Below are 27,505 nucleotides of genomic sequence, written 5' to 3'. Positions count from 1 at the left end.
TGTTATATGAGGGAGATAATTAAACAAAATATAAAAAAATCATAATCTCACTTTCAGAAGCGATGAGCAATCTTAGAACAGGTCTTTTTGACCCAACGAGCTCCTTTCTTTAAAGAAGATTTAACCTTTCCTTCAACAGTATAAAATTTATACTTTGCAACTCTCTTCTTCCTCTTCGTCTCCGGGGACTTCCACCATACGGTTTCCGATCGGTGCGAAAAAGGAGAAACATTTCTAGTAGACCTGCTCAAACCAAGTTGTCTAGGATGATCATAAGAAGACAATGACCGGCGCTCACGGGTGTCACCGGAATCAAAGTCATCCATCATATCAATAAACATCTTGATGAATATTGCTCCTCCCTTGCCCCTCTGTAACTCCCGGTTTCGGTTTCAATTTTGGGAGAAACGAAGGAGAGAGATTATGGGATTTCACAATTCAGATTGGTGTTTATATAACTTTCACTTTCAAATGGGAGGTTTTCTAGGGAATGTTAAATTAGGAATGTTCTGTTATTTTTATACATGCTAAAATTAGTTCTATATTTTCCAGCAAATTCCGTTTCTCTTAAATATTTTTTAAAAGGATAACTAACATCCATCTGTGTAGCTACCTATGTACAAAAAAAGAACTCGAAATAAATGTAAATACTAGTTGATAACATCTGGTTCCTTCTTTGATTTAGGACCCTGTTTCTTTTTTTTGGGCTTATCTGTGTGAGAAACCTGTAAATAGCAGCCAAAGAGAAATTAAGAGCTTTATTAAAAATGGATTACCAGTTGCATAAGGAAATCTCAAAAGCTACGTTCGGATACCCAATTAAAAATATAGGATGCCCAATTAAAAATATAGGAAACGGAAACATGGTGAGAAATATGTATATAATAAAATGTAAGGATATATATATCGGCAAGATCCAAATTTACCCATAGTATTTTTGAAAAAGTGTCGACGTACTCCTAATGTAAGAAAAAAAATATTAAAATTTTATTTTCAACGTTTTCAACATGGATCAATTTCGGAACAAGTCAGTAACGGAATTAGCTTTTAACTGATTGGAATGTAAAAAAACATAAACTCAGCACATATGGACTAGGCTTAAAAAGAAAATTGCCCTTACCCATAGGGCTGTAAATGAATAGAGCCGCTCATGAGCGGCTTGGTGATCGGCTCGATAAAAGCTCGGCTCGACTCGGCTCGATTTGTAAACGAGCCGCTCGTGAACACGATTTACTGGCTCGGTTCGTAAATGAGTCAAGCTTGAACAGGCCAAAACTCGGCTCGAAAGCTCGCGAACAGGCTCGATTAGAACATTTATAAACAAATTTTAGTTTTATGTTAGTTCACAAATATCTAAACTTAATATTATTTTATTTGCTATTAGATGAGTTCGTTCACAAACATAATAAATGAGTAATAGACGAACTATTTGTAAGTATCTTGTTTATTTATTCACGAAGTATGCTTGTGAACTTGTTTATATACACAATTAAAGAGTTATTTGTAAGCAAACTTCACAAATATAATTAACAATTTACTCACAAACAATTCATGGTTAGATAATTTTCTTAATGAACCAAGTCCAAAAGAGGATTTTGGGCTCGAAACAAGCTCGAAGCTCGGCTCAAGCTCATTGAGCAAGCCAAAGCTCAGCTCGGGCTCGGGCTCGGCTCGTTAATTTTATAGCAAGCTCGGCTCGAGCTCGTTAATTTTATAGCGAACCGAGCTTGAACAGGCCAAAGCTCGGCTCGGCTCGGCTCGGCTCGTTTACAGCCCTACTTACCCAGGCTGAAATTATGTCTGGGCACAAAAAAAATAATGATAGACAGTCCATCTAATTACGGTACAATGACGCAACCACCCTTATAGGGGTAATTTCTGACAGTCAGGGACACACCGACTCCCTGTCCATGGGTTGGGCTCGGCCAGGATTGGTCCTGGCTATCGGGTTTTTAGGTAAAAATGCTCGGTCCAAGCCCAGCACAGTCCACTATTAATTTAGGGTAAGTTACATATTAGTCATTATTAATCCAACTATTTACAATTATCTTATATTTATAAAGAATTTCTTAAAATGTCAAGTAGTTGAATAATAAAAATGGTTTTAGCATATTTTTTTTTTTTAAAATTGTGGCTTACAACGTTTTTAAACCTGAAAAGTGGTAGTTTTTTATTTTTTTCAAACTCAAAAAAAAAAAACTGTATACTTGACAAAAGTCTAATAAAAATTTCAAATTTGATTTTATATGTAATTTCCTCTTTTATTAATCCCAAGCCCGCTCAAAAAGTAGGCGGGCTTTAGCGGACCTGGGTCAGGCTGAGCCTAAGATCAATTTTCATTGTCCAAACCCGGCCTGAGGGACACAGGCTTGGGCAGGCCGGGCGGGTACCCGGGCCCGTGGACAGCTACCTCCCCTTGTCTCCTCCTATAGACCAGGCAAGAGTATGGATTTTGTTATCAGAACCAAAATTGTTCCATATACGGTTATCTAAACCCAAAATTGTTTAAAGTTGAAAACGTTAAAGACACAATTTTATCATTTATTATGTTAGGGATAATATCCGCATTTCCCTATCTATGTTAAGGATAAATTGTAACCTTATCCCATATATTTATAACTTTAAAATTACAAAGTATGCATTTGTAAGTTTTTCTATATATGAAGTAAATAAATAAATTACACAAAGGTTCATAAGAAAGAAAGGGTCTTTGCTTTCAGACAGCTTGAGGGAGATGATCCTAAAAGATTTGAAATCTAATGCAACGTGACTAGTACATGATGCAACGCGTTCATCTATTTCGTATTTTATTTGGGTAAACAACATTCATGGCTCCTGAACTGTAGTGATACCAACATTATAGTCCCTAAACTTCAGTTGTTACACAGAAATCCTTGAACTTTACATTATTATAACATTAAAGTTCACATCAACAAAATTCCGCTAAAAAATTAACGATATGATGAGGGTAAAGTAGGTATTTGACCATAATTTTGGTGATGTGGATAAAAAGAGTCAATCATATAGTCAAATTTATCCAGGTGATCATTTAGTTATTTATCTTTTTACAAATTTTTGTTGATTTGAATTTTAATATTACAATAAGGTAAAGTACAAAAAAAATATATGTTAAGAGAAATTTAGAGGTCATAATGTTAGTAGCGCTAAAATACGGAGGCCATGCATGTATGTTGCCTATTTTATTTTGAAAAACGAGTTTCCAATTTTCTCAAATTACGGCAAACGCTTCAAAATCAGAGTGTACATGCAACATAGTCAAAGGCAACAAAGGCAGGTAGAGTGTACTTACAATGCAGGATTTCCACTCGATTTTTTCGTGCCCATCTGAAACAGCAGCGAGATTGGGATGGTTGCCGATATGGTGAAACATATGAACAAGTACAGCCGCATCAAGAGCTGCATACTCCAACTGCATAATATTATAATTTATAATTGCTTTAGATGGGCTTTAAAGTTTAATCCTTGTTCCAAATGAATATATAGATAATCGATCTCATATTTTGATAATACGAAAGCTCTCGTAATAACTATATGCAAACACATAAAAGCATAAATTAGAATAGAAAGGACCCTTATTATGCAGGAAATCTGATAGGCTCAATACATTCGTAGCCTTTCAAGTTGGCCATAAAAGGTAAAAGTCGATTGGCCTCCGAACTTTGAAAACGGTCAATTAACTTTTTAAACTTGCTTAATGTTAGGGGTGACAAAATTACATACAACCCGATTACATAATGAAATCACACGCAATTATTTATAGTTTTTGGGTTTAGCTTAGTAGGTAATGGGTCGTTTTTGAGTTTTGACATGAAATTGAAATGTAAATTTTCGGGTTGGGCTAGTTTTGATCTGCTAACTCGACAATGATACGAAACGGCACGAATATTTAAAATTATTATCATATTCTCTCATGTTTTTACATATCAATTTAATAAACAACAGTAATAAAATTATTACCTGCAAACACGACTCAAACCTCCCATATTTTTATATGTCATCCTTAACAGAAATGGTAAAATTACATGTGAGTTATATACACATTACACGGACCCAACGTAATATTAGCAAACTTTTGGATGGTCATGGTTAATCTGCTAATTTGAAAATGACATAAAATGTTTAGAAGTATTACACTATCCTACTATATTTTCAAATTTAGTTGTTGCCGTGTGACCAGAGGTCACGGGTTCGAGTCTTAGGAGCGGCCTCTTGCCAATTAAATTGGCAAGGGAAGGCTTGCCCCCAATACACCCTTGTGGTGGGACCCCTCCCCGGACCCTCGCTCAGCGGGGACGCGTAATGCGACCGGGCCGCCTTTTTTTTTTTTTTTATGGTAACATAATTACATAGTAAAATTACATGTGATACGAAAACACGATAAGAACTCAATACTAACCTGATACTAACTCGATAATTGACTCAACACGAACACGATACTAACCCAAAAACTGTCACCCATACTTAAAATGACCTATTAACCCCATGTACGTGCTTAAAGTAACGAATTGCACCTAAACTTGATTACAGTGACTCATTGAGCCCTAAACTTGCTTACAGTGATACACATTTCAACTTTGTTCAAATTTCCCATGCTCTCAGGACTTAGGGGATTAATCATGTCACTTTAAGCAAGGACTAATCGGACATTTTCAAAATTAGGGGGGCAATATGCTTTTGTGAACAAGGTTGGGCTGTGCTACGGATGTATTAAGCCCAAAAATAAGCATAGTGATTATGTTTGGCTAGAAGTCTAAAATAATCCATGAACTTGTACTCTCTGAACAAATGGACTCAAATTGACCCCTGACCTTGCAGCTTTGAAACAAGCTAACCCAAGTAAAAGAAGACCGGTCTAACACACACACCAACAAAATCAGGATAAGAGTTGGCGTGTGTTTCACACGGTCCGCCCTTTTTTACTCGAATTGACTTGTCCCAAGTTGTAATTTCAGGGGCTAAATTGTCTAGAAAATATAGTTTAGTCCAATTTGTCCGGAGGATACACTTTTATAGTTAAAAAAACATTTTCACTTTCAGGCGAAATTTGGTTTATCTGTCTCATGACTCGATAAAGGGTCAATTTGATCCTTTGAGTTGGCTCGTAGGGTCAATTTTCCCCAAAATGAATTGGGATATCAGTGTGGTCTTTCAACTCGGCATCTTGAGTCAAATTGGTCAAGTAAATGCCAATCATATATCATCACGTGTAATTTAGGAGCAATTTAATCCAAAATGCGAAGCTTAAGGACCGATATGATACCCAAAGTTCATTTTGGAGCAAATTGACTCAGCGAACCAACTTAAAGGGCCAAATTGACCCTTTCTCCCACATAACACATATTGCAACTCAATAGCTTTCAGTGGGTGCCCCAATCTAACCTGAAGAAAAGTTGCAATAAATGGCATCAGTTATAGGATAAATTCCAACTTAGCAGACAGCAGGGGCGGAGAAACAGGGGGTCACAGAGGATCCATCGACCCGGACTTCAGAGAGAAGATGAAAAAAATTAAAATTATCTGGAAATTTTCGTCATTAATTTCCATCTGCAATTTCCTTAGATTTAATATCTGTTATGGACATCTATGATGGAATTTGCGATGAAATTTTGCGTCAACATGATGCTTAGTCCCAAATTAAATCTACAATTTTTAACAAATTTCCGACCATTAACCTCTCAAGTATTTGGTTCAGGCTCTGCCACTGCTAGTTAGTCTACACATGTTTTGGTAAATGAGCAGAAAGTACGACCAAAAGGATATAAACATTCATAAATGCATACTGAAATCATGTAGAAAGAATTTAATTTCAATCAACAGGAAAAACTTCCACAAAATAATAATGCACTTCTCCAAAAGCTTTGGTAGAAGCAATAAGGTATGAATTTAGACAAGTAGATGAAAACAGTATAAATGCATATACCTGGTTCCGACTCAAAGGCCGCTCTTCCCAGTTGCTATTCCTTCTTGTTTTATTCAACCCTGCTCCTAGTAGTTCCTGATTTGATGGAATTCAAACAACAATGCGTAAGAGGTAAAATAACTCACAGGAAATAGTGGTGATATTTTATTATTCTAAATACCTTTGCAAGCCCTGAGAGACCACCTCGGGTTTCTTTGAATAAATGCTGAATGTCCAATAACATTTCATAGTGCTTGAAGCACTTCAATTCTCCATATGACTGTGCTAACTGCCTTATATCACATTGAAAATTATAACCTACAAATCCACCATGGAGTTAGCACCCTGTGTATATGTCATTAGTTTCTATAATTTGCTAGATTTATAATATGCTTATGCTTATTAGCAGCAAAATTCTGGAGAACTTTTTCTTCTTGAAAACTCCCATGTACCACCAATAATACGTAGTAATGTCCTATGCAGATTGCAGACTACCTCTTTATACAATTATTTAAGCAGTTTTCAACCCTAATTATACATTTCCTTCTGAGTATTTTCTTAGTTCATAAAGACTTGGCAAGTACACCAAATTTTCAATATGCTCATTTTTTGACTTTAACCCCCTAAAGACCTAAATTATTTTTGAAAGAATGTGCATACACTCCAAATCTAATACTACTCTGCCGTGGATGGCACCTAATTATCTGATTAAGTAAATTAAGTATACAAGTAAGCACAAATTTAGTTTCACAACATCTACAAAAAGCAAAGCAAATAAAGGAGACCTTTGGATCTCCATAAATATATTTCAATTTTCAAGGCTTAAAGCTTGCAACACGATGAAAGATGGTTCTCCACTGGTTTAGATATGCATACCAAGTTTTAGAATTCTTGGAGACTGCAAAATTCGAGTTAGGCAGTTGTCTAAAATACAGGGCACATCTCCAAATAACTTTATCAAGTCAAAGATGAAAACCATTTTATCAGAAGCAATTTGCATGATAGAAACCTGAAACATAACAAAAGTCTCCATATAAAGACAAGAAAAAGTAGCAAAAAGAACAAATATTGACAAGATTTTCATGTATAACAGCCACATGAGCCTTTGTATAGGAAGAACATATCATACCTTGTTTGGTTTGCTACCTTTCACATAATTAGGCTTCCATTCACAATCCAAGCCCACGACTTTACATCCCTCAATGCAGCATGTTGCATCATTCAATGCATGGACTTCGTCCACCCAAACAATATCCCCAACAACTATCTCATTAAATTCCAGGTATCTGCCATGTGGAAGACTTGCCTCAAGTTCTAAACACCAAAAAAGCAGCAGCATAAATTTCCTCCCAAAGACTAGTGGATCATTATTTGACACATAAAATAATTCATGCCAGTACAATCTTATTCACATAAGTATCACTTTACCAGCACAACAAACAAATACACCCATCATATTATTAGCCTAGTACAGAACTTTTTGGCACAATAAGTTTGCTGGCATTCTTGAGCCCAAAAACTTAAGCAATTGACCAATCCATACATTTTTCAGACTGAAGCATTTCATACTTAGGCCCCAGCAGCTCCACCCAGATTTTCCACATTTAGATGTCTGATAAACTACATATGCAAGCTGCTTAAAGTTTTATGCTGGGAAACGAGTCTAAGGTAGTTTACACTTCATCCAAAGTTCAGAAAAATATAAATTAACAATTTAAGTATGAAATCCAGTACTTAACAAAACTTATTCCCTGAATGCACACACTACTAACAGTACATTATTGCACCCAAGACCAAAGTAAGTAATCAGTGGCATTCTTTATAAAAATATACATCACATAAAAGTTTTTCAATGACCAAAAAGTTGAAATTGATTAGATAGAATTGGTTGTTGGTGTCCAAGATGACAGATCTGCAATTAATTCACATTAGTATCGACATTTAAAAAAAATGTCAAAAATCTAGCAAAACAATATAACATTAGGCCAAATCTATTTATTGATCCCTTCAGATACATTATAAACACAAATAGCATGCATGTCAAGTTGCACTGTGTTGTCTAGGGAAGAATATAAAATCACATGCGCATAAAAGAGCATACCATTGCCTTTCAGAAAACCTTGAAGAGAATAACGATCCACAAGTTCATCAACCTTCTCAGTGTAACTAGCCTCCATGGCCAAGTAAACCTGACAAAGTGAAAATTTGTATACATTTAACAAAAATTCTTTACAGATTTTCCAATAAAAAATAGGTAGCTCAAGCCTCTGAAATGGGTCCTAGAGTCCTGAATATCTGTAGAAGGCCCCATTACTTTCTCTGTGAATAAGGTAACAGTGAAGAGGTTGTGACATTCATTAGGCGGAAGTTAGACGTAAAGAAATAATTCTGACTCTAAAGTAGCAAAATGATGATACTTCTACAGAGGTGTCCTATTGTGGCATGCTAGGGGCGGTTATCATGTTTTTTCTTTCTTTCCCTGTTTAGACATAATAAGAATGAGTGACGGAGAATAGGGAGTGGTGGAAAATTAAGGAGAATAATTGGGGATTGTCTTCAACCACATAGGACGCACACCGGCGACCAGGTAAGGGCTGAAGTCCACAACTGCCTTTTCTCTCTTACTCATATTGATTATGTCCAAACAGGGAAAGAGAAAAAACGTACTACCTCCAACTTGAACATCAGGATTAGACAAAACAAAATCATCCTTAGCCATGTCATGATAGGAAACCTCCCAAGAATTATCATATTATTGCCTTGGAGCGAGAATTATTTCTCACCTATTCGCTATTACCTTCTTCATGGAGAAATAATGGGATCTTTTACGGATATTCGAGATTCTAGGACCCATTTCAGAGCCTTGAGTACCTTCTCCACAAACCAGATCCCGAACCATCACAGAACATTGATTATTCCAAACCCATTGCCAGTCTAAACAATTGTAATTAATCCATGAGAATAACATTTCAATTTCTTTTAGATATAATTTCACCTATACGACATAGGATTACACAATTAACTAACGTCATAAGCACTGGTAAAGAATTCAATTTTCTACTTAGCCAACATGTATTTTCTACTGCTATGCATAACTGGATAGGAGAGACAGAGAGAGATGGCACATAGGCTTAACAAGAGTGAACGTGTGCCCATGCAAATTCATGCAAACACAATACATTGAGAACACTGAACATTGAGATGTCAGCAATCAACCTTTCGTCTAAGTTGTGGTTGAAGTTTCTTAAGTTATTCATGCATAATTTAGACAATCCATTGAACTGAGAGCGGAGTGCATTATGTACTTGCAATCAAGGACCAGGAATCTACATTTTATTGAATTACTCAAAAGGAGAAAATTGAGCAAAAGTTTCTTTTTATTGTGTGTTTAATTAAAAATCTAGTAAACGCGCCAAAATGACATAAAATTATATGAGGTTCTGCATCAAAAAAGAAAGATAGTTTGGTTCATGTAGCATAGCCATTTGAATGATAAGTAGAATTAACTTATGGTGCAAAACATACAGACCAGATATTCAATAAGTTGCCTATCACCATTCGTCTTTGCCTCAGCAAGATCCCATAATGCCTTTTCAGCTAGCATCTTCAATGAGCTGGAAGTCAGTGCAATGTTCTTGTTATGCTTATTTGTGTTAAATGAAACGGATCAAAGACTACTATGAAATAATATCTAAAACTACACCATTGATTATATTATATAAAGTACCTTTTTTGACATTTATGGTATACATCAGGAAATTCTTCTTTCAGATTATTTTTCTTTATGGTCTCATGGGCATGCTTTAGCATGTTCCTATTGAAATACTCCTGAACAAGTACACATAACATCGGTTTTCCCATAAAGGTGGCCCATTTTTCAGCTGCTTTGGATTGTTTGTTCTGCAGCATTTTCAGCAGGAAGGACTGGCCAGATTGACGGATAGAGAAATGCTCTAACAGATCGACTGCTGTCACATATGCCTCAGATTCTACAAGTCCAAGAATATACTGCTCAACAAATGTTTTTGCTGTGTCAAAACTAGTGCTATTTTGTGCCTTAAATCGGCACATTGCTTCTTCAATGTCTGTCAGCTTGACATCAAAACTCTCAAGTATCTTCACCCCTATCCTCTCATCGTGACTAATTGAACCTTCCACAATTTCAATAAACAATTGAGCTGCGAGAACTTTTGCTTGTATGGTGTCTTCTGAAGGGGGGTTAAGTTTTAGAAAGCGGCGAAGAGCAGATACAAGCAAGTGACTGAACCCTTCAGAATACAATCCAAAGATGGGGAGGACATGAAGACATTGAATAATGAATGTGGACGGCCCTGGTTGGGGAGAATTACATAGTACCTGATAAACTTGTTGCTGAAGTGCTCTGAACTTTTTGGTTGCCTTGCATGAGCCTGTGAAATGTAAATGGAAAATAAGGCGGAAAAAGGTAGTCAACATTACAGCAAAAATTACAAAACTGATCGAGAAGGCAACATCTGTAAAAAAAAAAAATATATTCCACATCAGATCAACCTATGACAGTTTAGATATCAAGTAAATCCACTATGTTGTATTCACAAATAGAAATAATAGCCCTCAACAAGGCAAGAAAGTAAATAAACCTATATTCAGTTAGATTGGATTTAAAAGCACAACTGGTCTCTTATGAAGGTTAATTTGCTTTAACAACGAGTTCAGATTCAATCACAGCCATTAAGCCATTGGAATATAAGCTGAATGGGATTATTATTCAATGAGAATACCAAAACTTCTTTTATACACCTCAATTCTTATGGTACTAACAGAGTCAATTACAGCTGTTCCACTGCAACCATTTAATTGTGAAGGTCAAAACTGAGTCCATTACAGACTCTTTCCTACACCAGCACAACACTCAGAGATAAAGAAACTAACTTCAAATAGCATTGCACTGCAATGTAAAGGTATACGATTGCAGCCAAACGTAATAGTAGCAACCAGTGCCACTAATTAAAAAAGGGGTATGCGTCATGTACAGTCACAAAAGAGAGTGTTCTGTCCTGTAATAGGGTATATGACAGTTAAAGAGTAAAATGTTTTGCAAGTGATTGTCAAAATAAACCACAAACAGATCGCACTGTAACAGTCTATGTTGCACGGAAACTCTTCTTCACTAGCGTTTCCGCGTTCCGTGCCCATTTCTGTTTTCGTTTCCATTACGTTTCCTAGCTATATTTTTTAGAAATAACATTTCCTAGCTATATTTTTTTACAAATTCTGTTTCCCGGTTTCCGTTTCCGTGCAACATAGAGAGTAGGGCAAAGTACCCATTTCGAAACAATCACATAAATACAAACACATATATGCATATGCACAGACAATAAAGAAGGAGACAATAAAATAATGATATGCACATCCACACAGATACAAACACCAACTTGGATTGTAACTCATTGAAGGCCTATGTTGCACGGAAATGGAAACGGAAACGGGTACGGAAACTGAAATGGAAACGGATACTAGGAAACATAATTTCTGAAAAACATAGTAAACGGAAACGTGGGGGAAACATGTAAATATTAAAAATATAGAGACATGTTTATAAATAGTAAAAATATAATAGTACATTAAAAAAACAAGATTGAAGAACAAGAGGAAGAAAGTCCAAGCTCAATCGAGATTCAAGAGACAAAGATTATAGGAGAAAAAAATACGGATAAGTTCTTTAAATTGAAGGATACAAGGACGGAATTATCTCTCAAATAGGAAGTTTCAATTTTCCTAATCTTAGATTGAATAGGAATTGCAAAATAAAAAGTTTGAATTTCTAGAATTTTAATTGAAATAGATAGAGAAAACCATTTAAAAATTGAGAGATGTGTTTCATATTTTGGGTAATTACGGAAACGTTTCGTATCAGTTTCAGATAGTTTCCATTTCCCACATATGCCGGAAACGGGAAACTAGAAGGCTCTACAAGGGAACTTCCCCCAAAAAAGCAACATCAAGGAGAAAAAGGTCTTACCGTGAACGTAGCATTCTTTCAATAGGTATAAGAATACTACAGGAGAAACATAGGTTAAGTCAGAAAACACATGAAGACATATGGTTAATGTTTGATGAGATCTGTTCTTGCTATGCAGCTCTGATCTCTCCTCCAACCCCATGCCAAAAAATAAACACCAGCTATCCTATTCAACAACATAAACAGGAGTCAGATGATCAGCAACATAAAAACATAAATCACTACTGTAAATACAGAAACGCATAGATTAGAATGTGTGCTTCAGCCATGATTCGATCAATAGCTACAACCAAATCCAACACTCACTATTTCTACTGAACCAGTAGTAATAATTCAAGTAAGTGCTAGAAGAACAATCGGTAAACGAGTTCAATTCTTATATCGGAGAAACGCATAACGACAACAGAAATAGTAAATGAAGTCAAACAGGAAATCGTAACAAGTTTCCCCCATTTTGGTGCTTCTTCTATGTAAAGGAGCCGAAATCAAAGAAAAAATCATCAATAGAAAGGAAAAACTAACTCAGCTCTTGCGAAACTAGTAAGAAGCACGAAAATGGCAACCAGAAAACGAGAGGAAACAAGAAAGAAACAGATAGTAGAGTTCCAACACAGACTGACTGTTTGGTTGCTGAGAAAATATTTTCAAAAAACAAACAGCAAATATATTTTATACATTTTAGTTGTTTCATGTAGTCTTTTGTTTTCCTTCCTTTTTCTCAGCATCCAAACAGAGTGCATTGATAAATACGAAAGTAGGAAAAGCTTACAAGTAGCGATTCTTGAAGAAAATGATCGGAAGCCAGAAGAGGACGAAGCAAAGGGGCAATGAGACAGTAACTGCCGGTTTACCGGAATAGTTTGAAGGAGGAGATTAGCGTCCGCCTGCCTGAGTGAGAAATTTGTATATTTGGGGATTTGTTATTCTTTCTTGTCTCTTTCTAAGTTTTAGGCTTTTATTATACTTGGGCTCATATGGATAGAGATAGGGATAGGCCTTATAATGATAATAAATAATAGGGTAATTAATTTATTAGTCCCTATATTTTGACAAAACACACTGTTTAGTCCCTGTATTTTTAAAAACACATGGTAAGGTCCCTAACCTTTTTCTCAGTGAACTGTTTAGTCCTTACATCTGTTTGTTAGATTTTTTTACCATTTATGACTTCGGAAATGACTAAATTACCCTTTACTATTTACCTTCAAACTTTAAAAGAGGAATCCAATTTAGAAGAAGAAGCTATTTCTATAGAGAACAAGAAAAAGCACAGACCCAATGCTTACGAATTTGAACGATTAAGAAGAAAATCAAGAAAAAGAACACTCAAAGTTGATTTCAGATGCATTAGAGTTTAAATAAAAGAAAAATAAAGGAAAAGAAGAACGCAAATCCAAATTGACTAACAAAATCTTCATGAGAGTCTAACGACAAGACTAAACAATTCACCAAGAAAAACGTTAGGGACTAAACAGTTCATCGAGAAAAAGGTTAGGGACTATATCATGTGTTTTTTAAAATACAGGGACTAAACAGTGTGTTTTATCAAAATATAGGTACTAATAAATTAATTACCCTAAATAATATATTTAAAAATTTAAATTCAATACTTTTAAATGTATTGATAAAATTTGGGTAATTACTCAATTTCAAACGGGGTAAGTTACTATGGTTTTTCGGAAAGTATCAATTTAGGTTCCACGTATAAAATAGCATTAATATAGGTTTATATTTAAAAAATATATCAATTTAAATCTTGATAATGGAACGTGATAGGTCATTTATATTATTCCGTTAAGTTTTATCAATTATACGTAGAGATAGAAATTAGAACTTAATGGCGGATATTTATAATTTCAAATTAATTTTATGTATTTTATTAAATTGTATACTTAATAAAATAAAGGATATATTGGTATGTTTAGAAAATATCAAATTTGTATATAAAAAAATATCTATAATATTTTTTTCTTGATAAATTTTTCGAATTCCTCAGTTTGAAGATCATCAAATACTGTTTAAATGGATTCTCTCACAATTAATTTTTATATACGTTAAAACTCGAACTTGAGACTACTAATTAAGCGGCTTGAGATCATTAACCACTCAAATCAACCTTAATTATCAACCTTAATTGATAAAACTATTTATAATTTAAAAAGAACCAGAATAGCAATATATCAATTTAGGAAAGAGATCACCTTAATATGGTTTGTTGATAAATATTCAATATTCAACTTATTACCATGTATGACTTTTCTTTCATAACAAATAGGATAAAAAAAAGTATATGCCCTCTTCAGTCAATTTGACTTGGAGTGATAAATTCGTCTTAAATTAACTATAGGGTAAACTAAATAAATAAATAAAATTGGCTAGGGTTTCTCTTGTGGTTTTTTTTGTTAGGGAAAATTACACAGAAATTCATATTTTAAAAACTATTTACAACTGTGTCAAGTTATAATTTTGGATTTTGGATTATGTCAAACTAGTAAAATCAGTACTTTTAATATATTTTAAGAATTAGAATTTATAAATTAGAAGTCTAGAATATATTTTATAGGGTTTATAATTTATGAATTGGAGTTTAGAATTTTTAAATTATGATGTAAAATCATAATATATAAAGAATAATGCCATATTAAGAATTAAGTTTGGTGATATGACTTAATTATAATTTTGTACTTAATTATAATATTTATGTATTTCACCCTTTTTTGTTATTAAAAGGCCTGATAATATTTTAGGGCAACTTTACCCTTCGCCACGTCAATAAGATTAATAACATTTTGTAAAATTCAGTAACGTTACGAAAACCTTAGACTTAATTTCCAACTAAAATTGATAACCATTTTCATCAGTTTAAGTTCTAATTCTTCTAATTCTCACATTTTGTGTGGTCAATGATATGGATTGAACTGCTTTCTTTCGTGGTGTTTGAACACCAATATGAGTAGCATGGACTAAGCAAAACATCAGAATGAGGTTTGTGGGTTGTGTAAAATATTCGGACTTTAGTGCATGTCTTTCTTTATTATATTTATCCCCTAACATACGCAAGAGGAAGAGAACTCTTGGAGGAGATGAAAAAGAAAATGAAGCAAGTTAGATTATGATACGAGGAATATAGAAGAGGGGGGAGATTTCCATGTGTTCACATCTTGAAGTTTCCATGTTTCACTGTCTAGACAAATATGCACTTGTGCGTAATTGTAAAAATAGAAAAATGTAGAGATTAGAGAAGTTAAAGTGGATGTGATGTGGAATCTATGATAAAACATAAATCTCTGACGATCTATGTTCAATAAAAAAAAAGGCTATATATCTCCAACGAGTATATAGTATTATACTTGATGCATGTCCGTCGATACGTTATATATCACCAACGAGTGTATAACATTAAAGCTCTTGTTTGTATATTAATCGGGCGAACTATTTGCGAGTATAAATGAGAATGAGAAGAAGGATGAGGAATATGTTCTATTACATACGAGTGGGAGATATAGAAAATTTTGCTTGGACGAAATAATCCATCTGTAACAGAAATGGGTGAGATGTAGTTAGGATGGGTGGATCGGTTATTAGATTAACCATGAGTGATCCAGCTATATAAGTATAGCTATAATCGTAAGCCTGATAACACTCTCGATCCTAACAGTTAGAGAAAGCAAAAGGTTGTTCTCATCTCTCTCCTACACACCTCATATCTCCCTTCAAACGATTGTTTTTAGTTTATGGATCATATTGTCTTTTTCGATAATTGATCTTGGTGTAGTTGATTCGGGACTGATATTACACGATCGTAATTTCGTAAGAGTCTTTTACACTACAAATGATACCTCGAGAACCCATTTATATTCGGTCTATATTTATTATAATCCTGAAAATACTATTTTTTAGTAAATAATGATCATAAAATTTATTCACAAATTTCCTTAAAAAATAAAATAAAATGGAATTGAATTGAATTAGAATCTAATTTTACTATATATGTAAAATTAGACCCTTTGTACAGAAAATGTAAAATCGATTTTTCCTAATAAGCTTATAGTCTCAAAAAGAAAAATACATAATGCTTTTTATATATATAAAAAAGACATTTGTATTAAGAAGAACAAATAGTATCGGTTTGAATACAAATTGAAACAAATAATGGAATATCTTCAATAAATATTTTCTCATGTGGCAGAGTATTAGCTCAGGTAGCGAGAAAATGTACAACTGTGTTAGCTTGATACTTCTCATGAATAAATTCTACCCGTACAAAAGCTCGTGCTTCCTCCAAAATATCAGTAATTAACAACCACTCCAATCCAATTAGAGACTATTTCATCTCCGCGTAGGAGACGAATTACAGCTAACGAATCTGGAGCAATTAAGATAGAATGGAAACCAGCATCTCTAACAATTCCGGCCGAAGAAAGAACAATCATTAATTCCGCGTGTAAAGCAGATAGTGTTTTACCAATCGGTCCCCCTCTGGATAATCGACGAATCTGGCTGAATCTCGTACGACCAGTCCAAAAGCAGTATGGTGAGATCTTAGAGAAAATGAAGCATCACAATTCACCTTATGTATGGATGACGGAGGAGCAAGCCACTATACATTAGACGATGAACTCTGACCAGCTCCGAAATTCCTAACTGTTGAAGTTATAGTTATTAAACCTCTCGCAAACCCCTGCAACGTTAAACAGACATTTTCTGCAGCCGTTTGAAATCCTAGCAGTTTCTTACTACGAACCACTTGATTCCGTTCAAACCACAAAAACTAAACCATTCCACATAATAAAGCAACTTCTTCTTGTGAAATCAGCAGCAAAGCAATCTATACAGTCAAGACCTATCAATTTATATACCATAACAAACAGATTTAAAAATTTCCAATATAACTTTATAATCAAACAGAATTTAAGCAAGTCAATTATTGTTTCCTCGGTCATTCCATAAAAAGGACATCTATCATACTGTTAGATTAAATCATACAACATACAAATGTCTTAAGAATGTTAGGTTTTTAAGAAAACAAATATCGTCTTAAGAAAACAAAACATCTGTCTTAAGAATATTAGATGTGATTAACCAAAAAACAAGACGAACACAGAAAAACATATGAACAATAAAACAGATTACGCAAGCGAACTCAAACCATGTGTAGACAAATCTGAGGCCCGTATTAGCAGTTTCCTTAGGACAGATGTTGTCGCTATTGACGATCGTCTCTCAAGATACAACAAATTACGCAAGCTAACTCAAACCGTGTGTAGACTCGTTATCACCGAAGTAGGAAAACAAGAGCGTGAAAAATTTCAGAGAATATTTTTCCCAACAGTATGTGAATTTGACAATCCATTTTATATAAATAGAACTCGTAAGGATATGTCTTTTCACGAACGAATACGACTGTACATGGATAGATACGATTGTTCACATACAAACACGACTATTCACGACGAATACGACTGTTCATAAAAGGAGGTGTTTGTTGGTATTTAAATTAATATATAATTTTATTCAAAATTTTCGAACGCATACAACGAAATGCCATTTTTTTTTTTTTGTACAATTATTAAAATATGGAAGAATATTCTTTGCTACATTTCCAAACTGTATGAATAAATTTGGCCAGTGCATGTATTGCCGATAAAACCTTCCAGAAATGTTGGAGAATGCAAGAGGTGAAATCCAAATTTATCTTATCTACACTTTTACCTCACTAGTATTTCCCAAATAATTGTGTACTTCAATTACTTTCCAAATAGAAAAGGCTAATTCTGTAAAGGTATAATAGAAAAATTATTTCTGTATTTTTTATTTCTTTTCTAGTCGGTATTCATATATTTCATCGGAACTTTTTATCCGTCTGATTGTATCTGCTCTCTATTATTCTATCGTTTATGCTTTTTTCGGATTTAGCAAGAGCGGAAATGGTTTATCTTGTCTGTTGATCAATAAATCTACGCGGTTGCAACAAAAAAATGACTCAGATCCGAATGTTCGGAATGGTCTAAAGGATGAAGTTTGGATTGCAAATGTCTTTCTACAGATTTGGATTAACGAGAAATATATTGTTATTTTGTGTTTTTTGTACCTTTTATGAGCTCTTTTTGCTCTTTGTAGTAATTTCTATCCCTTCGTGGATATTATATTTGTTTTAGTCTATAATAATGTGAGATTTTATTCCTTACATTTTGTTTGTTGTACTTCCTCCTATTTTATTTAATGAAATTACAAGTATTTCTATAAATAAATAAATAAAAAAAAAAAACTTCTATACGTCCTCGTCCTCTGTAAACACGTTAGCATTTAGAAAAGTGGAAATTGTTTTTACTCTTGAGTTTATTTGTCTATATGCTTACGATTTTCTAAATATCTTTTTCATAATGAATTTAATTTTAGCATGATATATATCTGTTTCTTTCTTTATATATATATACATATGGAGAGATAAAGATGCCTACTTACGTGGCAGGCCATCACATCACATGTCCATTTATCATCATGGATTGCTATTTGTCGTCCATATTTTACTTACCATCACTTTGTGTTTGACATTTTTACCATTTTCATTTTTCATTCAAAAAAGTGAAATTCTCTCAACCGCGAATAACAAAACGAAAAAAAATCATGCCTCCAAAACAAGAAAAAATACTTGAACATCTAAGTTTCGTATTTACCAATAATCTGAAATTTAACGAATTTAACTTGAAACGAATTTTTTTTTCGTTGAATTTGCTCTAAACGGGTAGCCCATACGGTCCGGTCCATGGACCGGTAGTATGAACTACCCGTTTTACCTAGGTAAAACGGGTCTTGAACCCGTTTTCCTTTAGGGAAAACGGGTTTATTTATTTATTTTTAATTATAATAAATATTAATTATAGATAAATTATGTATTGATTGGATAGAAAAAACGTATAGATAAATTATTGATTGGAAATAAAAAATACGTATTGAAGTGTCCAATTAATTTTTATTTGGTAAATTATATTTATTTACCTTTTAGAACATAAATTTAATTATACGTAAATTATGTATTGACTGGATAGAAAAAACGTATATATAAATTATTGATTGGAAATAAAAAAATACGTATTAACGAGTGCAATTAATTTTTATTTCTTAATTTATATTTATTTATCTTTTAGAACGTAAATTTAATTATTGATAAATTATGTATTGATTGGATAGAAAAAACGTATTGAAGCGTCCAATCAATTTTTAATATTTATTATAATTAAAAATAAATAAATAAATAAATAAACCCGTTTTTCCTAAAGGAAAACGGGTTCAGGACCCGTTTTGCCTAGGTAGAAACGGGTAGTTCATACTACCGGTCCATGGACCGGACCGTATGGGCTACCCATTTAGAGCAAATTCAACGGAAAAAAAATTCGTTTCAAGTTAAATTCGTTAAATTTCAGATTATTGGTAAATACGAAACTTAGATGTTCAAGTATTTTTCCTTGCTTTGGAGGCATGATTTTTTTTCGTTTTGTTCTTCGCGGTTGAGAGAATTTCACTTTTTTGAATAAAAAATGAAAAGGTAAAAATGTCAAACAGGAGGCGACGGTAAGTAAAATAGGAACAATGAATAGCAAAACCCATCATCGTGTAAAATTATATCTATCTGTTTCTTTAAATATATGTGAAATTATATATAATTTTTGGGCAAATTCAACAATCTTTATTTATTAAGTCAAAATCAATAAGCATGATTTTGGCAATGAATAGTCGTGTGACGTGTATCCCAGGTAATGAAAAAGATATTTAAAGAAAAAGATATAGAATTCCCAAATTTTTATTGAAATTTTCAAATTTGAACCCCTGATTTTGAAAGAAAATAAATAATTAAAAAATTAATTTTAGATTATAATATCTCTTGCCATGTCAGCAAACCGATAGTACTAATCCTATGGTTCTCAACTTTTTAACGATGACATTACATAATCATTTAAGGTGATCAAAATCAAAATGGCATGTTTTACAATAAAAATCACATTCATTTACTTTCAAATACATATACATGTTTAGCAATTAGCTGTTAGCTGATTATATTAGTTGTTAACTGATTACTTTTTTTGTTAGCGGATTGTTTGGTAAAACTTAATTGATTGTTAATAACTGTTTATGTAAAATAACAAATAAAGACACAGTAAAACATTTATTTGAGATTAAAAAATATTAATTAGGAATAAAAATATTTGCCTAGTCAAAATCTGGCTCAAACTTCTAATTTTACTCCAAAAAGCTTTTTACCAAACAGGATCATAAAATCAAACTGAGTCTTTTCTTTTATTCTAATTATAATTATTCTAATTATAATTGCTTAAAATAAATTTAATCAAAATATATGAAACTTTCAAATAAGTCCTACATTAATCTCCATTACAAACAAAATTTGTAATATCATGTTCAAATATGATAATTTAATAAGGGTAAATTTCAAATAAAACCCTTGTGGTTTCACTAATTTTCAATGGTTTACTTTTTGTCAAAACGAGGATTGAGGTTTCGCACTTTTAATAATGCTATTAAAACTATCTTTAACGACCTGAAAATGAAAATTTTCAAGAATTAAAGTTGTTCAATGTCATATTTTCTATGGAACTACATTTTCGATTTTAGAAAATCATCTTTTTTGGAACTTTCTCTCTCTAAACATTAACTTTCTCTCTCTTTACCAAACATCATCTAAATAATCTCGAAATAAAAAAGTTGAAGAATTAAAGTTGCTTAGAATATTAGTAGTTCTTAAAATATATCATTTTTGAAGTCGTCAAGGGCGATTTTAATAGTATCAATTGAAAAAGTCCTTATTTTGCTAAAGTTGAAAACCTCAGTCCTCATTTTGACAAAAAATAAACCACAGTCCTTTATCTGAAAATTAGTGAAACCACAGACGTTTTATTTGAAATTTACCCATTTAATAATTTAAGAAGCACAAGGGTTTTAATTTGTGTAAAAAGACTGAATTATAGTGTAAATGAACTATATATCTCACATAATTATATATGATATAAATACAACAAACATAAAATAATATGAAACGTATTATGTCAAACATGTTACATCGTATTGTCCTGTCAGAAATTGAGAGTCTTGCTCTGCATACCCCTCTCAACACATTAATTTACAGACTATAGTATCAATTATCTTTTCAGGTAGTCGATCAAACCAGCAAGAACCAGCAACAAGTAAACTTCGAGGGGAGAACTTGAATTCGCGATCAGACCAGATCAAAGTTGAATTCTTAGTCAGATCGGAGACGACTGTTAAGATTCCATTCAAGATGTTACAAACATACCTGAAGCTTGGATGAAGAGTTGAGACAAGATGAAGCATATTGATCCTGAGATCATGTCAAGAAAACCAATGGTGAACAAGAAAATTAACAACAATACAAGTGGAGAGAAAATATATTTAGCTAAGCAATTGTAGCTGAAGACGAGGAATCAGTATCTGTGTTAATATGTTATGGGGAATCTAGTATTTTGTGGGGGCTAAGGGGGCTTGAGCACCACTGGTCGTCAGAAAACGCCGAAAACTCTATGGAAACAGTGTAGGGTGCTTTGAGTTTGACGCAAAAACATCCAAAAAATATCAATTTAAAATACCCATAAATCACCAGAGACCACCACAAGCACTCTCTGTGAGAGAATCACTAGGAGTATCAACGTATTTTCATAGAATCATTCGGCCTGAATTGTACATGAAGAACCTAAACCAGATGAACGGGAAGAATTCGGCTTTATGCATCTCATCTCATGTTTTATCTCTCTAGATCATCTTAGAGATTGCTCGAAATCATGTAATTAAGAGATTGGCTTACTCAGCTATGTTAGATAGAAAACAAGCTTGTATATATTGATTAGACACTAACTGAAGACACATGGCATGACATAGACATTCAACTGAATTTTCAATTTTTTTAAATTATATAAGAGAGATTTAGGTCAATTGTACAAGCATTTTGATGAGTTCTTGCTGTAAGAAGGAAACCTTTTTTTTTATCTACTCTAGAGTTATCTCCTCGTGTTCATAGGATATAATCTCATGAAGGTTTTTGTATAAATTCGGTAACGAACAAACTAACAATACAGCTAAATCCTCATCATCCATCTCAACAATCTAAATTTTGTAAGTTTATAATGATTCCAAAGAATTCATCAAGATAAGTTTTAACAGATTTACCTTCTTCGAGGCGGAGTTCCTTGAGTATATGCTCCTTTAGCAACAATCTATTTCCGATTGATTTTGTCATATAGAGCGATTCCAGCTTAGCCAAACACCGGTGGTGGTGGTTTCCTCTGCAACTTCCCTCAACACTTCGTCTTTCGCAACTTCCTGCAACATTTCATCTGATAGACAAAGTAATAGGGTTGAAAACGCCTTTTGATCTTTTTCTTCCCACCACTCTAGTAGCAAGCTTTTTTTTTGTTTTCTCCAACGTTTTTCCCCATCCGTTTTTACTTTTCCCACTGCTCTAGTGAAATGCAAAGCTCACATATATACATATGCCAAAAGCACAAGCTCGAAAAGATCTCAGCGCAAATAAATAAGCAAACCCTCCTTACTTATATAGGCCTAAAAGTGTGATCTTTTTTCTAGTACAATCCACTTAAGAGAAAGTTTTCAATTCATATTCTAATTAGAAAAACTAAACTAAATAAGATTCTAGACACACCTTAGCACATTTTATGTCTCAAACTAACCCTCGACGCATGGCAGAACCTCAACCAACAATGGCTGCTGGAATACCTGAACATGAACAAGAACACACAGTCAAAAGAGCAAATATCGAACAAGAAAACGAAGCCAAAAAGAGTATATATTTTTTTTATCAATCTTAATTGTATTCTTTGCTGAACAATTAGGAAGGGACAAAAAGATTTACAGTTCCGAAATGTGCTAATTCTTTCCTTAGCTCTTTCTCCACATCCTCTCTCACAGGTAAACCGGATTTGGTATTGGCTTCCTTTAAGACCTTCCAGAAAACCTTCAAGTCAATACATTACAAAAGTTCTTGTAGAGCAAAGCACATGAACATATGGTATTAAAATGAGACTTCAAAGTGATAAAAGCCTAAAACAATACGTACCAGTTGGACTCCTTCATGATTATGTAAAACTTTCACATCTTTGCAGTTCAAACTATAATTTTGCTGCAATATGACAGATATCCGTATGATGACACAAAGAATTATGAATCTCTGCTTTGACTGAAATCAACAGAAAAACATGGGTTAAAAAGTGAGAAGTTTCTGTTTTCACCACTGAAACAAATGACTATGTAAGAACATAAAATATATGATACCTCTTCAGAAATCAAGTCCGAAGTGGAACGATCAAACTTCGGAAATTTCTTCCTGTGATGCCTTGCTAGTAATGCTATTAACTACAGATTACCAAAGAATATTTAGCAGAGAGAGCAACATGCAACATTATAACCAATGAGCCTATAATTTACCTTGACCTCTTCAGTGCTATATCCATGAAGACAATCACAATTCTGCATGATAAGTTCGACTTTGTTAGGAACGAAGACCAAAAGATGAAGAAAACATATGTACAATGCAACACAAAAGTTCCATAACTTACATATCCCACATTTGAGGTATTTTTTAGAGTAAGATAGGCATTCGTTTATATGGTATCACAGCCTTGTATTCAATGTTAAGTCACCCATGCATATTTGTTTCAATGTTCCAGGCGATTTTGGGCATGAGGGGGGTGTTAGATATCCCATATTGCTTAACCAGGGAGTTATATATCACAGGGTATTAGGTCAGGCTGTTAGAAGTGGTATCAGAGCTTCTTAGACCAAGTGATTGAGAGTACAAATCCTAACATCTCTATTTTTCAATGGAGTTTCAACACATGGTAAGATGAGTATGTGTTATACATGCTTCAAGCCTAAGGGGCATTTCCATGTGGAGGTGTGTCAGAGATAATAAAAGCTATTCTCGAACCTTACATATCAGCTTAACCTTTTAGGTCAATTGGTTCTATAAGATGGTATCAAATTATGCTCCAGATAGTTATGGGGATGAGGGGGTGCGTTAGATATCTCAAATTGCTTAATCAAGGAGTTATATGGACTCCTTATATATATATGAGAAAATCTTCACATTTTGAAGTGCTCTTTGGAGTGAATTAGGCCTTTATTTAAAGAAAGAAAATCAAACAATGTCCTACTTCTTCGATAGCAACAAGCAAATACTGAGCCCGTGTGCAATCATACTGAACATTTCTTGGCATTTGCTTACGTTACTAAGTAAAACAAAATTTATACCATAATAATTTGATGAGTCTGCTTATGGTAACCCTTTTTACCAGCACATAGCCCTATATTGTGAAGCAAACAGGCAGCTTCAAGACATTCAAGATCTTTTTCATCCAAGTGGAGATTAATTTCATCTTGACCCTCAGCATTCATCCACTTTCTTAGACCCTCAAAAATCTCCTGCACAATCACCAATTCATTAGTACATTAGCATCGGATAGGAATTTGATCGGTTATTGATTATAATAAGCTTGATATGCAGAACAAAAAATTAGACATGCAATCACCAGAAGAAAATATTTACGTGGTTCAGTTTGACTACATCCACGGGCGAGGAGGAGCACATAATTCATTAGAAATTGGCAAGTTAGTACAACAGTAAGGAAATCTCATCCTTTGCCCAAGTAACTCTCAAATCACACGAGGTTCAATTACACTGAAACGCACACATATGCATATCCGAAAAGCACAAGCTCCAAGACTATTCGCACAAATAAATAAGCAAACAACCTTTGCTTATACAGGCCTAAAAGTGTAATAATTTTCATTCTTAAAGAATAAATTTTCAATTCTTATTCTAATTAGTACCTTAACAAAAACCACAAGTTCTGGTTTCTATATATTACTCCCTCCGGTTTTTAATATATGTCGTTTAAGGTTTTCCACCAAGACCAATAAACTATTAATTAGAGTGTTAAAATGACTAATCTACCCTTAATACTTATCTCCTAAAACTCCACTTTCTAAGCAAAATTCTCTTTCTTCTTAAATATTATGGCTTAATTAGAACCGTTTGCATGAATTACAAAACGACATATAAAAAAGACCAAATTCAGAATCCTAAAACGACATCTATTTGAGACCGGATGAAGTATATAACAATGTGCATTTAAAAGAACATGCAATCAAATTCAGATGCACTATCCACAAAGACTAAATAGTGCCAGTATTTATATGCTTAAGAACATAACATGAAAAGTAAGAAGTTGAGGTTACATTGGCAATGTTAGCACATTGTGCTGCGCATTTAATTTTCGTGCCGCTAAACCTTGTTGCAAGCCTTAAAACAGAACTCCACCTTCCATTACCAATCAAATCACAGCTCTCAAACACATCAGCCAAAGTTTCAGCAATAACACCCTCTCCCAAAGCATAACCAGAAACCTCCATATCTTCAATTTTAAGCAACTCAAATATCTCCTCCAATAAAACTGCACCAGCAATAATAAACTCTGATCTTCTCTTAAAAAACTCCTCTCTTCTACCCCTCTCTCCCTCTCCATCTCTACACAACTTTTCTACTACACAACTCAATTCTCCTTTACTGAACTTCCAATCCCTCTTAAAATCCCCAAATTGAACTTCATTATCATGACTATAATTATGTCCGTAGCCTAAAAACACAGCTTTCTCAATTGCCTTAATAGTTCCTGAAGTTCCAACAACCTTCTCAAAACCACAATCCTTAACTTTGTCTACCAATCCAGATTGTTTAATAACACTCCTAACAAACTCTCTAATTTCTGAAACCCTAACAAACTTTTGAGACAAACTCACATGTCCCAGATTCAAAGAAACCCCCAAAATAACATTCCCTTTCTCCCCAATTACAAACTCAGTAGACCCACCTCCAATATCCACAACTAACACTCTTTTTTCAAAAACTGGGAGAAATTTAAGTACACCCAAATAGACATACCTTGCCTCCTCTTCACCAGATAAAACGACGACATTCAATCCGGTGCTTTCGTGAATTGCCTTCCGGAGGTCAATTGCGTTATCTGCACTACGAATTGCTGCAGTGGCGACGCAGCGAGTCCGATGGGGAGAGATGTCGTTGGATTTGAGAATGTGGTGGAATTCTCGGAGACAGTTAAGAGCGCGAAGAAGAGATTCAGGGGAGATGGAAGCGGAAGATTCGCGGCCGAGGCATACAGGGTTTCTATGGCGATCGATTGTGAGGAATTTGCCTGATTGGTTTGCTTGGATTATTAAAAGTTTGAAGGAATTTGTGCCCATGTCGATTGAGGCAAAAAGATTACTTGATAGTGTCATGGATTTTGTTAATGGAGGAGAAAGCGATATTCTTTAATCAGCTGAAGCTGGAAGCTTGAAACTAATACCACGAGGAAGAGAATCCCCAAATGGATATCTGTTAATATAGTTACTCTCAAGCAATGTCGTTTAAGGTTTCGTTTGTTTAGAGTTAATTACAAATAATCGTTTAAGGTTTCGTTTGTTTAGAGTTAATTACAAATAACTACACTGTGGTTTGGCCGATTTGCGATGTGGTATCTGTGTTTTTTTTTTTTTTGTAAACACCTCCTTGTGGTTGTCGCCGTTATACAAATCAAGGAGACGGCAGAAAATCTGTTAAAAAGCTGACGTGGCAAAGAGACAATTTAGGAAATTCGATTTTTTAATTTTTTTCTCTCTCCTCCTCTCACCTTCATCGTTAATTTTCTTCTTCTTCTTCTTCTTCTTCTTCTTCTTCTTCTCTTCTCTTCTTCTTCCTTTTTTTTCTTTTTTTTTTTCTAATTCTGGAATTTCTAGAAATCTGATTTCAGATTTATGGAAATTCCAGACGTGAAGAACGTCTGGAGACGTTCTTCACGTCTGGAATTTCCAGATTTCTGGAATTTCCAGAATTAAAAAAAGAAAAAAAAGAAAAAAGGGGAAGATGAAGAGAAGAAAAAGAAGAAGAAAAGAAAGGAAGAAGAGGAGAAAATGGAAGAAGAAGAAGAGGAAATAGAGGAAGAAGAAGATGAAGTCAACTTAAAAATTAAGAAAAAAAAGTCAAAATTTTTCTTTCCCAAATTGCCCCTGTGATTTAACAGATTTTCTGCCGTTTCCTTGATTTGTATAACAGCGACAACCACAGGGAGGTATTTGCAAAAAAAAAAAAAAAAATACCACAGGTACCACATCGCAAATCGGTCAAACCACATGGTAGTTATTTATAATTAACCCTTTTTTAAATCACTAATATCTTTATAAATATTTTGAATTGATATTAAATATAAAAATCTACTTAAAATTTTGTAAAAGAAACGATTCTCTTGATTTTATAAAGTGATAAATACTATCTTTAAATATAATACTAACATCTAACATCCCCCCATGTCCAGCAGCTGCCAAGCGATCCGCCACGCGGTTTTGCTCCCTATAAATATGGGAGAAGGTAAGAGAATCGAAGGCAGGACGAAGCCTCAAGATGGCTTTAATGAGATTCTGACTTTTAAGACAAACAGCCTGTCTATCCGAAATCCTGTTGATAGCCTCCAAATTGTCAGACTCCA

General features: G+C 33.8%; 2 protein-coding genes across 5 annotated transcripts; both read right to left on the bottom strand.

The window, feature by feature from the left end:
- Positions 1-491: 491 nt before the first annotated feature.
- Positions 492-12,861, bottom strand: LOC136206296 (uncharacterized). Of its 2 annotated transcripts, none has more exons than XM_065997297.1 (11): positions 12,691-12,861; positions 11,922-12,087; positions 9,648-10,329; positions 9,450-9,534; positions 8,022-8,109; positions 7,050-7,234; positions 6,797-6,929; positions 6,102-6,238; positions 5,942-6,016; positions 3,311-3,430; positions 492-725 (listed from the first exon to the last, which is right to left on the bottom strand). In XM_065997297.1, exons 2-11 carry the CDS (start codon positions 12,061-12,063, stop codon positions 651-653), a joined length of 1,722 nt encoding a protein of 573 aa, XP_065853369.1. In that variant the 5' UTR covers positions 12,064-12,087; positions 12,691-12,861; the 3' UTR covers positions 492-650. The 2 variants fall into 2 exon arrangements, with proteins under 2 accessions (XP_065853369.1, XP_065853370.1); XM_065997298.1 differs by having other exon boundaries at positions 11,922-12,082.
- An 8,041-nt stretch (positions 12,862-20,902) lies between these two features.
- Positions 20,903-26,365, bottom strand: LOC136205743 (uncharacterized). 3 transcript variants are annotated; one of them, XM_065996486.1, is made up of 9 exons: positions 25,203-26,365; positions 24,216-24,386; positions 23,391-23,432; positions 23,238-23,318; positions 23,023-23,142; positions 22,819-22,920; positions 22,609-22,682; positions 22,116-22,282; positions 20,903-21,273 (listed from the first exon to the last, which is right to left on the bottom strand). In XM_065996486.1, the coding sequence occupies exons 1-7, from the start codon at positions 26,259-26,261 to the stop codon at positions 22,632-22,634; spliced, it is 1,626 nt and encodes a 541-aa protein (XP_065852558.1). In that variant the 5' UTR covers positions 26,262-26,365; the 3' UTR covers positions 20,903-21,273; positions 22,116-22,282; positions 22,609-22,631. The 3 variants fall into 3 exon arrangements, with proteins under 3 accessions (XP_065852558.1, XP_065852560.1, XP_065852559.1); XM_065996488.1 differs by having other exon boundaries at positions 22,116-22,682; positions 22,819-22,899; positions 25,203-26,364; XM_065996487.1 differs by having other exon boundaries at positions 22,116-22,682; positions 22,819-22,908; positions 25,203-26,361.
- Between the last annotated feature and the right edge of the window lie 1,140 nt (positions 26,366-27,505).

The sequence above is a fragment of the Euphorbia lathyris genome, chromosome 9 (assembly GCF_963576675.1).
Source record: "Euphorbia lathyris chromosome 9, ddEupLath1.1, whole genome shotgun sequence".
In the NCBI taxonomy this organism is placed as follows: Eukaryota; Viridiplantae; Streptophyta; class Magnoliopsida; order Malpighiales; family Euphorbiaceae; genus Euphorbia; species Euphorbia lathyris.
Note: the sequence above shows the minus strand (reverse complement) of the source record. Positions and strands in the feature narration are given on the sequence as shown.